The following is a 12,067-nucleotide window of genomic DNA, read 5'->3' on the forward strand; positions in this document are numbered from 1 at the left end:
CAATTGAGTGTAGAATAAATGTATTTGTATGATAGACTCAAATGTTGTTTTATTTCGCAACCTCATTAAGGGCCGATTTTTCAATGCTTGGATAAAACTTATCCGTCCAATAAAGTATTACAGGATAATATTAAAATGTCACGTAAACTGTCAAATACAGGCAATTAGAATACGTTTTTAAAATGGCAGTTTTATACATTATTCGACGAATAAGTTTTATCCAAGCATTGAAAAATCGGCCCTAAATGCACTATGCATTGCACGTTCAATCACTCACAAACAATTTTATTGTATGGCAGATTTTATTTTATTCCCGAGTCATATTATTAAATGATAATATAATATTGGTGCTCTATCACTACAGAATATTAAACCAAATTGCTTCCCACTGTCCCCCTTTGTACGATAGATCTTTAAAACTACAGAAAAGATTTTGATAGATTTATTAGTTCTCCGAGACGGTTTTAGGTATAATTAAGGTCTAGAAATTTGAAAAAAGCAGTCGCAGCTGCGGGCGCCTATATCTACCATCATTTTCAAGTTCATATTTGAATGTTAGTTATATGGATTAGGATATATTGGATTAAAATTTTGTTTCTTCATGATTCCCACTTTGAATCGAGTGAGATGTTGCACAAATTAAGCACCTTAATTATTTGAAAAAAGAACATTCATCTTAGCTTCTCATTTAAAAGGAAAATTATTAATTTTTAAATTACTTTCTACCTGCGGCTTTCAAAGATGTTATAGTTAATAGTATACCGTCTTTGGTGGCATTAGGTAGATACTCTTTTTGTAACCTCTTCAATAAAACTTATACTCTTTATATATAAAAATGAATCCCTATTTCCCTTGATCAGGGCATCAAGCGTGACCGATTTCGATAATTCTTATTTTGATCTGTTCGTTATTGTCAGGAGAAATTCAAATTCAAATTGATTTATTCAATCAAATACTTCATCTTAGCTAAGTTACCGAGTAGTTAACTTGTATTAAAGATATCAGAAGGATCTTATGATAGAAAATTCAAGAAATTTGCGCCAAAAAAATTAAGAAAATGCGAAAACATAACGGCCATGTAAACTGCCCCCCTAGTCAAGTGGCTTTTGTTAGCGTAGCGTTCAATAGAATAGACTACGAATGTATGAGATTGACGTAGGCTGTAGATAAACGTATCTACAGGTTACGTCAATCCACAGACATGTATCAAGATAGACTAAGCGAGTGTATGTACTTCCCGTGTCCAAACTAAGTTTATGAAACTTACTTGACGCTGGCCTACACTCAGTCCGCGCTTGCAGTTTGCCAAGGAAAGACGTGAAGCTGAATAAAGTAAAATGCCGAATTGCGCCGTTATAAACTGTAGAAACTCCACAGCTGTGAGTGGCCGAGTTAGCAGAGATGTTTCCTTCCACCGGTAAGTAATTTTCTAATCAGAATATGCACTATTTATTTTAAAATCAAATAAAGAATATCTGTGGAAAACGATCGTGACAAACACGGATACCAAATCATACGAAATGATTCGGAATACATTGCGGCTTTTACTTGGGACGGTAAAGATCGCGTCGTATGATAACAAGCAATGAATAGCGTCTTCTCATTTTTCTGTTCTCATTTTTCTGTCCAATTTTGTGGTTAGTGATGTTCATTTGATGCAACAGTTCTCGATTCTAATCGATTTTATAATCGAACAGAAAAATGATAATTTGAAGGAGCAATTTTTCAGAAAAAAAGGCATAGATTTTTTTTGTCATTTAATACGACTTGACCTAGAACTTTTAAGTATTTTAATACAAAGGTACTAAAAATAAATATTATGACATGGACGCCATTAGTTAAAGTGTCATCTTGGGAGTTTTTTAAGAAAACTCCTTATTGCTTATACTATGTTTGTTTTTTCAGTTTTCCAAGTAACCCGAACATAAAAGGAAAATGGATCGATGCAACGGGACATAAAGATTGATTGATTGACAGTTTCATTACTTTCTTTCGATGTACGTAGTACATGGTAACTCAATGGACATATGTAAGAAAAAGCTAAAACACATTAGTTTACTTGTTAGAATATTAAAAGGTTTATAACTTTATTTTATCATCCCTCTGTCTATGGTAATTATCATTTTTCTGTCTTGAATCGATTTAGTAATCGATTACGATTCATTTATTTGACTACCTCTTAGACATAGATCTAGTTTGATCTGATTTCTTTCGATTTACTTCGATGGGATAGGACGATACTAGAATCGCCGCGTGAGTGGCGGCCTAATCGATTTAGCGTAAAATGAAATTAACATCACAAAAAAGCGCTCGTGACGTCATAACGCGTCAAGGTCAGTACAAAAAATATGACACGCTTGGTTTTCATACAGATCGCGGTACTTGCGTTGTCTACTTAAATATACATGTCTGTGCGTCAATCTCATACATTCGTAGTCTATTCTATTGAACGCTACGCTAACAGAAAGCCACTTGACTAGGGGGGCAGGTTTGATAATTTGCGCGAAGTTACGGAGTTAAGAAGTTAAGAAGGACGATGCGACGTCTGTCGCGTCAGATTAAATGATAAATAATTTATCGTTCAAACATGCGCTCAACGCATCTAGTTAAGATTATAAAATTGCCCAATTATTTTATTTAATTTTAATATTTTGCATAAAATTAAAGAAAATATATTTAAATATTTTCAATTTACTAATTTGAACGTGTCCAATATGTTAAGGCAATGGCAACATCAAAACAGCAAAGCCAAACCGAATTTGACAGTTGACAGTTGTGATTTTGACATTGCAGTCGTTCTATGAACAAGGATCAGTAAAATTCCTACAATAAATAGCTTCGTTGATTAGAATTAACATCATGGACAACAAAACTGAGGATCTTAATCCACCCGAGAAGAGCATTTTTACTACTATAGCTCAAGGGGATGTAACCGAATTCAATAATATACTTGCTCAGCACAAGGGCAGCGTCGATTTCTTAGACGAAAATGGTATGACCGCACTTCAGCACGCCGCTTATAAGGGTTGTAAGGATATGGTGCAATTACTTCTCGATAGGGTAAGACATGACATGAATAATTTAATGGTTTATTTGACCTGCTTATTGATTGTTACTCATATGTTACCATTATCACATTCCAGGGCGCGGACGTTAATTGTGGAAATCATGAATACAACTATACGGCATTACACTTTGGTGCTTTGTCTGGTAATTCCGATGTTTGCAAGTTACTCTTGGATGCGGGCGCCAAGCCACAATCGACGAACTCCGTGGGACGAACTGCCGCTCAAATGGCTGCGTTTGTAGGAAACCATCATACTGTCGCAACTATAAACAACTATATACCTCGTAGTGAGATTGCTTACTATTCAGTGCCTCAAGGACTACAAACGGAAGCTTACTTGCCTCCTATCCTAGTTGATACGCTACATAGATTTGTTCTCGGTGTTAACATCCACCCTGTGAGGTTAGCTTTAAACTTGCAACATGCCTCCGGACTATTAGACAATGCTGATAAAGTTAGTAAAGTTTTAGAAATGTTGTGTAAAAGAGAAATGACTAGAGGTAGTGAAACTAATGAGGTTATGGCTTTCAAGTATCATTACCTTGCATATATTATTAAGGAAATCCATAATATTAAGGATAAACAGAAACCAACTGCAGAGAGTGACAAGAAACATGATGTTGTGGAAATTTTTGCTAAAAAACTGTTGAAGCCCGGTAGGGATGGTTATTCCTTAGATCTGATGGATTCCTTCTTAAAGGATTGTGTTAGAGAGTTTCCATATAGAGAATGCACTACTTTTCATCAAATGGTGACTGCGTTGACTAGTAAAGACCCTCTGCCAGCATTTTCAGTGATAAATTGCACTCTAAATGGCCAGCGTGGGTTCATTGACAATATTCCCTATTGTAGCACATGTGGGGAGGAGAAACCAGCCAAGAAGTGTTCCAAATGCAAAACAGTGCAATACTGCGATAGAGAATGCCAGCGTCTGCACTGGTTTGTTCATAAAAAGGCCTGTAACAGAGAGTCAAGTGTTACCGCACCTACAAGTAATTCCAAAGTGAATATCGACCCCTCTGAACTAACTGCAGAGCTACAAAATCTTGTTGCTGGATAGAAGCATATGTACCAATTTAAATAAATTAAAATGTATACCATATTTATACCACAACTGTGTACACATGTATTAACAATAGTTGTTACTTACAATCCAAACTAAACAATTGTTTGAAGCAATAAACAGTTTTTGTAATCATGATTCATATTGCAATTGATGTAATCTTTGAGACCAGTGTTTTTATTGTTTTTTTGATTTAAGTAATCAGTGACTTATAATTACATCACATTGAATATAAATTTTATCAAAAATTATGATTTATTCAATACCTTTAAATATAAGCTTTGGTATGGTCAGTCATTGATGCTAGAAAAGTAATGTTATATGTAAATATGGATGTTGTATAGCACATAATTTTATTTTGCAATGAAAAATATCACAAATCTTTTTAATAGTTTCAATTATTGTCAAAATTATAATGTTTTTTTTAAATAATGTTTGGGAATCTATTAATCTTCTCTGTATTTTTGTGATACATTTGACTTGTAGGTACTTACAGAGGAAAAATAAAAAAAGTCAGTATGTCTAAATGAATAGTCAAAAACTTATTTAAGCTATTCTCTAATTTTCCCACTAGAATAAAAGAGAGAATAAAAATGGCAAATTTTGAAAAAGCGTTATTTGTTGAAAAAAACTTATAAATATATTTAATTAGTGTTTACTTTGAATACATATTCTTTGTTACATAAATCATTGGATTAAACATCATTAGTTGTTGAAATTCTTTTAGTAGCAAAATGTTAGTTCATGTTAATATTGAACAAAATACATTATTGTATTTTATGTGCAATTATTAATGGGTAAAAATTATTTTTATTCTTTATAACATAATTAGTGTCATTGACATGATTGGTTAAAAATCTAGAAGGATTTGACAAAACAATCTACCTCCATTTTTGCAGTTTGTTGTGAATGTGTCTTCTGTTTAAATAAATTGGTATAATTGCATAAATTTGTTTTATTTTTGTAACTGGTTATTTACTGGTTACTAGCTGCGCTTCGCGATTTCACCCGCGTGGCTCCGCTAATGTTGGTCTTAGCGTAATGATATATAGCCTTCCTCGATAAATGGGCTATCTAACAACGAAATAATTTTTCAAATCGGACCAGTAAGTTCCTTAGATTAGCGCGATCAAACAAACAAAGAAACTCTTCAGCTTTATAATATTAGTATAGATTTCCACCAGCTGTGTCAGATCTATTCCTGAAATTTATTTTTTTCTTGTCCCATCAAAATAACGTGAAAATCTAGTGGAAATGCAAAAACATTATTACAACACTATTATTTGTCTTATGGATTAACACATTTTCCACAGTGCTTCGTAATAATTAGGATATTCAAATTGTTATAAGAAAGGGCCTCATTATTTAGAATTTGAAAAATGGATGGATCATGGAAGCAGGTTTTCTACCTGTTATGGTATTGTCTCTAAGACTTCTAATTAGATTTGAAATATACTTTCTTGTTATTCGAATATAACCTTAGAATTATTTTAATACTCACAACTATGTAAACCAAATCTTTAAAAATAAATTCTACAAAATGAAAAGTAATGGAAAAAATTTCAAATTCGTTATGCGCCATCTTTTAAACGATAAGAGTACTATTACTGCTCTTAATACGGTCGTAGCTATAGCACAGATGGAGCCACATTGAGAAAAATTATACCTTTTACATCCAACGAACTTAGCTAGAGCAAGTGCAAGAGCATTCTTTCACGCGAAAACCACTGAACGGAATTTAACAACCAGAGTGACATGTCAAAAGCTTTTATAACTTTTAGGAAAGTTAAATTAATTACTTATTCATACTTAACTACTACAAAATTATGTACTTGCATTTTCGAAGCAGACTATCTACCTAACATATTTTTACGACTTTAGATGCCTTTACCTCGTCAAGTAGGTAATTAATTTTCATAATTCCATTGAAATTTCTTATTTCCCGGTTACATGTGTGGATATTGGTCAGGTAAAATCAACGATTTTGTCAAAGCTGCAGAGTTGTTTATAGGTACGTGGTACGTGATTGACACACTTATACTAAGATGACGATCAGCAATCAGTTATCAAATCAAATCAAATCAGTTTATTTGCACGTATATGGTCATACAAAGGTGTTAATATACAATATTTATACACATATACTGCCATTGTAAATGGCGTGCAAAAATTTTTTAAAGTACAAATTTAATTATATTAAATTATCAATAATATCTTTACACATTAATACATTCAATCAACAAAAGAAAAAAAGACAATAAATTACAAAATACATACAAAAATTACAATTAAATCAGACAAACAGAAAAGAAAATAGTTAATAACCATTATTTTCGGGTTAATATAAACATTGGATATCTAGTACCTAATTAGCAGCTATAAAATGGTCGGGTTACTGTTTTCTTTTGTAATTTATAATTAAGATTAGGTACTTAATATCAGCGCTGTAGTCGTAGCCTGCTACGACTGTGGCAGAAAGCTGAGACAAAATCCTTTTCTGGAAATGCAGTGCACACACATTACGCAATTCTCAGCAAACATAATCTAATTTTATGTGTTGACTATTGTACTTTCTTTCTTGTTCTATTTTAATAATAATCATATGCATGTAGTTAACTAGTTAGGTACCTACCATTGTACCTACCTAGTGGTAAATTGGTCTCTTTAATAAATTATTCAAAAATGAAAAGTAAATAATAAACATATAGATACCTAAGTAGCTCTAGTTCTAACATGTAGGTAAATAGACCTTTTTATTAGATAGGTACTTATATGCAAATAATTCTAAACCACCGTGGTTTTTCGAATACCTATCTATTAAAAGTACATATGTGCTTTTAAAATGTAATTAAGTACACCTACCTATATAATAGTTTAATAAAGAAAAAATATTATGTATTCCTTTTACAATTTAACATAATATTCTATGTGAGAGGAAAAGAGAGGAGATATGATTCCACATCCACAACAAAAGTATATAATATTATGTACAATGTATCTATGTGTGCTGAACTGTGCTTTCACCCGCGGATAAGCTACACGAAAAACTTTCATGCTCTATTCTAATCTTTTATGCGAGTATTTGACTCTTACTACCTATATAGACGGCTAGGTACGCTTTTCTGGCAAAAAATACCACCGATTTCAACGAAATAAATAGGAGTTATTTATTATGGCCTTAAAAAATACCTATAAATAAGTGAGTGATATACTTAACTAAGGGCCGATTTTTCAATGCTTGGATAAAACTTATCCGTCCAATAAAGTATTACACGATAATATTAAAATGTCACGTAAACTGTCAAATACGGGCAATTAGAATACGTTTTTAAAATGGTAGTTTTATACATTATTCGACGAATAAGTTTTATCCAAGCATTGAAAAATCGGCCCTTAGTAATAATAATTGTCTAGATTAGAATATTAATATTAAGTTGAATATTGTATGATCCAAATAAAGCTTCATATTATAATATGTACCTACCTACGGTCTGGGAAGCGGCTTGTGAGGACATTTTTTTTAAATATCTACGTACCTATTCAAAACACTAGCTAGTTACCACCAAGAGAAAAGTATAGTTTTGAATTTCTAATCATCATACCTTTTTATGATATTATATTAGGTACGAACAACCGTTACCTATCTAGAATGAAATGGTTATAGACTTATACTGCAAATATATTTCAGATGGCCTCTTAGTTATGAAAAAGTTATATAATGTAATTACAACATAATAATATGTTTTCTTATAAGCTTTGTAATACCTTTGTAATTACGGTTTTTTATTACAGGTAGGTACTTATTACCTACTTTGGATTGATTTATTACGTAAAAAAATTAGTTTGCAGCGGGTGTTTTCTAAAAATATTCCAAAGAATTTGGATGCAATTTATTTTCTAAACTCATTCGAACTGGTAAGTATACAAAATCACTGTGAAAAAAGTCATGGGATTGTATAGGTTTAGGTAACTATTAATAGTAAAATCTTGAAAGAACTCTTGAAAGAAGAAGATTATTGAGGTAGGTAAATTTATAAAAGGTTCGCTGTTATATTCAGTAAGTTTAAAAAAACGTTTGTAGGACAGGATCAAAAATAAAACGAAAGTGTAATATAGAATAACATATATATTTACCGTTTACTTACCTACACATATTCATTTATTACTATTTACAGTATTTACAAACAGTGCTTATTTACGTAGTATACATGCTTAGAAACGTAATAGGTAGGTTCTTTAGACATCCGACATTTTAATAAGGCAGTAGATATATAACTATAAATACCTACGCTAATTTCTTAACTATTTACATACTTAAAGGCACAGCTATCACAAAGCATAAATTTATTTAATTACGAGGTAGTTTAACAGTGATAACAAAATTACAATATAATAATATAGGAAATAACCTATTTATTAAGTTACGCTCTTACAATGTTATCTTTAATATCAAAATAGGAAACTATCATTAACAACAAATAGGTATTTAGCAAAAATATCATACTTTTATTTAATTATAAAAATTGCTAGTTGTTCCCGCTTTATTTCTAACAAGTTCATCAACCTTCACCAAGAAGAGCGCTTATAGTGAAGCTTTTGACTCTACGACACGGCGCCGGGGCTGTAGGGGGGGAAGGTATTCTTGGTACTGGGGCGGGAAGGGCTGGACTCCAAGATGCCATGAAGGGATTGGACGCATTGGGCCAAATACCCAAGGGCATTGGCATATGTAATGGGTGCATGTATGGAAGCTCAGGAGGGTAGAAAGCTGGCGGGCTGGTGCTATCGGGCGTTGTTTGTCGGATTAGTGGGGCTGGCGATTCAACTAAAGGAGGAGACCGCGGAGACGAAGAACGCAAGCTTCCTTCTTCTGAGCAAGAGGATGCGGCATCTGAACACGCACGCTTCGGCTCCGGGGACTCGGTTGCCGTGTCCGAATTACTGGGATCACTGTCCGCGTTTTTTCTCTTACATTTTGATTGGCCGCAAGCACGGAAACCTTTTGCGAATGGGTTGTTGTCGATCTTCAATTTCGTGATCCGGTCGTTCTGTGGACAAGGAAAAAATTTTATTAGATAATTGCGACAAAACACAAAGGCGTACACAGTTCATTAAGGTTTTATTAATGTTATTGAGTCATTATTTCAAAACCAATAAAGAAAATCTCTTTTTGCTCGTACCTACGCGGCACGATTCTGTCATTATTTTGATTGCATGTTACGGTGAATTTATTTTTCTCGTTGATTAATGGTATTTATAGAAAATTTACAAGTATGTGTGAGCATTATTCAGATAATTTCGTGCGTTGAGACGAGACATTTGGAATTCTGTTTGAAAAAATCCGTTTTATAGCGTAAAATCATTATTGCAAGCAATCCTATCTGGGTTAGAAAGCGATATTTTTACTATTTTCATTTTTACTATTTTACTATGACTTCTTTTTCGTCATAATTGTATGATTTTTTCCCAAGTCGATAAGCGGATTAAGGTTGTCAGTATCGACACACGGTAGGATGAAGGATCCATCTTATCTCATTGGGAAGGCAATTTAAACATCCGTTTCCGTATACACGTCGTTAATAGCTTGTAAAGGATAATTGTTGCACATGTGTGGTTTGGCGACAGGCCAATTAGCATGGCATGTTGCATGTCGCCGATGTCGGCCGCCCGGAGCGGGCGCTAGCGACGGCGCCGGGCGCGGGCGTAGTCGTGCCGTGACGAAATACGATATGCAAACTTGTACATATGTCACGGTATTTTGATGCAAACTTGTACATATGTCACGGTATGGAAGACATTTTTTAGGGAAAAAGTATCTTAAGTAGATATATGATGCTGATAGTGCTTACATAAGTTTTTTCCTGTTGTGTACATAGTCAAAAGTGCCTAACCTAATATTTAAGATATTATACTGCATCCAAAGGTACGCAGGAATTAAGAATCAAGGCTAAAATAGTCTAGTGTAGGTACACCTAGCTTTTATATGTACTCCCAACGACACTACCTCACAAACGTATTTGGTAATTAGTGTATACTTAGATAACCGTACAACTTGTATGCACGTTGTAAATTTGGCACTTAGGGTTATCTAGCGGAATCTTGACCGCAAACAGTCCCGTCGCGCAGAGTCACTTGTAAATGATTGTTTGCACGAGTCGATAAGGCGGCGCCGGCGGGTGCCGTTTGCTCATCGCACTACCAGATAACCACGCAGCTAGCCGATAGCGAGGAGTGCTAAAAGCCTGTTATTAGCTCACTAGAGTGCACTTCTCGGCGGCTAGCTGAAGTATCAGCAGCCGGGCGCCGCCCCCGCTCCGCCCTGTCGCCCATGACGTCACGCGACAACCAGTCGCTCGCTTTTTGCGTGAATATTTCATATTTGCGACTGTCGCCAGTTTTTTCGGAAATGTATAATTAGGGTCTGTGTAAATTTAGTTTAGTTATCGGGTGCAAACGGCTGAATTATCGATGATTTACAAACATTCGATGTCTCGACTTCAATATGGATATTTACGAGTCGCCCCAGTGAGCACGCTATTGCGGCTGCACCGTCTGCCACCTAGTTACGCTGGCCAACAGTCGGCCGGGATCACAAAGGGCATTTTCTAATTCGTCGGTAATTCGTAACAATACGTTTGGCGGCGAGTGTTCGTTTATGCGAGGATAATGCGCAACGATACGTCGCTGGCCATTGTCCACGGCGCAGTCCCGTTAGTTGGACAATTCCGGGATTATCCTACAAAGCTGCCGGTCCGTAATTGTAATTATAAATGGACGCGAGAAGCTCTTCGCGCCTCGTTGCAGTCAACATTAAATACGCCGCTGGAGCAAAGAAGCCGCCTCGACCTAATTACTGAACGATGGATTATGCAAGAAAACGACACGGTGCGCTGGACAACAAAGATGCAGACGTGGGGTAAGAAAACAAACAGCGGGAGGGCTGCTGCCTGCTAGGGAGTTGGGGAGGACATATTGTACACAAGAAACTTTGTATAAACGACTGATTAAATCGATGAGCCACCAATTTTGGTAAAGTAATCCCATCAAGGTGAAAAATAAGTTTTTAAATTCACATGTCAACGAACAACGTGATTATCGACTTGAGCTTTCAATAAAGTTTAATTAATTTTGATATTACTTTTTATTTGCCGAATTCATAAACAGTTACAATAATACAAAAATCAGGTAACCCTAAATGATGCACTAAAATTGACTGCAATCCCGATGAATCATAAAATACAGAAGCTGCAAGCAACAATGACCGTTCAGCGTTAAAACAATTGTTCATTATCTGCACAGAGAGCGCCGTTGAAGCGTAACTGTATCTTTTCACTAATATCGCACTTCTCAACCTCGAACAATACGGAACTATGCACAAACATACCGCTAGACCTTTAAATTAGTTCCTTTTGTTTTCCAAATCTGCCGATGACCACTCATCGGCGTCATATTTTTTGCTGATAAGGTAAAAGCCGTGGCGCCTGAGGCAAAAAATCTCCGTATCATAAGTGCGAATTGTGAATACATTCTGAGAAACGTACTACGTTTTCGAGGAACCCGTAAAATTAGATCGTATCGAAGTTTGTAAGGCGTTTCCAATCTAGATATCGTTATTGGGGAATACATCGCAATCGTTGATAGCACTTTTATGACTTTTACCTCAAGTTAAGGTAATGCCGGTTTTGCCGCAATTTGCAAACGCTTGTGATGAAAATATAGATGGCTTGTTAAAAGCAGAATTTATCTAATTTTATTTTCTCTAATAATTTATGAACTCATTTAAAGTTGGTACCTGGGTAACTTTACCCACATAACTATGGATTGCATAAAAATGAGACAATGAAACATAATTGAAACACTTATTACCTACGACTGGAATAATCATTGAAATTAACAATTTACTGACCATTATAACACAAAAAAACATGAGTTAAAAG

The 12,067-nt window shown here is 34.7% G+C and overlaps 2 protein-coding genes across 2 annotated transcripts in view; one reads left to right on the plus strand and one right to left on the minus strand.

Moving 5' to 3' along the window:
- Nucleotides 1-2,753: 2,753 nt before the first annotated feature.
- LOC149486114 (ankyrin repeat and MYND domain-containing protein 2) lies at nucleotides 2,754-4,690 on the plus strand. The gene is made up of 2 exons (XM_089699436.1): nucleotides 2,754-3,060; nucleotides 3,144-4,690. Exons 1-2 carry the CDS (start codon nucleotides 2,860-2,862, stop codon nucleotides 4,125-4,127), a joined length of 1,185 nt encoding a protein of 394 aa, XP_089555562.1. The 5' UTR covers nucleotides 2,754-2,859; the 3' UTR covers nucleotides 4,128-4,690.
- A 3,548-nt stretch (nucleotides 4,691-8,238) lies between these two features.
- The window catches only part of LOC149486115 (T-box transcription factor TBX6-like), a 31,084-nt gene continuing 27,255 nt past the window's right edge, over nucleotides 8,239-12,067 (minus strand). The window contains exon 5 of the mRNA XM_089698752.1: nucleotides 8,239-9,178. Within this exon, the coding sequence (XP_089554878.1) occupies nucleotides 8,690-9,178 (489 nt within the window). The 3' untranslated portion in view covers nucleotides 8,239-8,689. The remainder of the gene's footprint in view (nucleotides 9,179-12,067) is intronic.

The sequence above is a fragment of the Colias philodice genome, chromosome 9, assembly GCF_061535455.1.
Source record: "Colias philodice isolate Cphi_HAF_F1 chromosome 9, ilColPhil1 Martin Lab GWU primary, whole genome shotgun sequence".
NCBI lineage: Eukaryota > Metazoa > Arthropoda > Insecta > Lepidoptera > Pieridae > Colias > Colias philodice.

What these genes read in the sequence shown, in the direction of transcription:
- LOC149486114 (XM_089699436.1), top strand. Translation starts at nt 2,860, where the DNA reads ATGGACAACAAAACTGAGGATCTTAATCCACCCGAGAAGAGCATTTTT. An exon ending in TGCAATTACTTCTCGATAGG is followed by an intron (nt 3,061 to 3,143) that starts GTAAGACATGAC and finishes ATCACATTCCAG; the next exon opens with GGCGCGGACGTTAATTGTGG.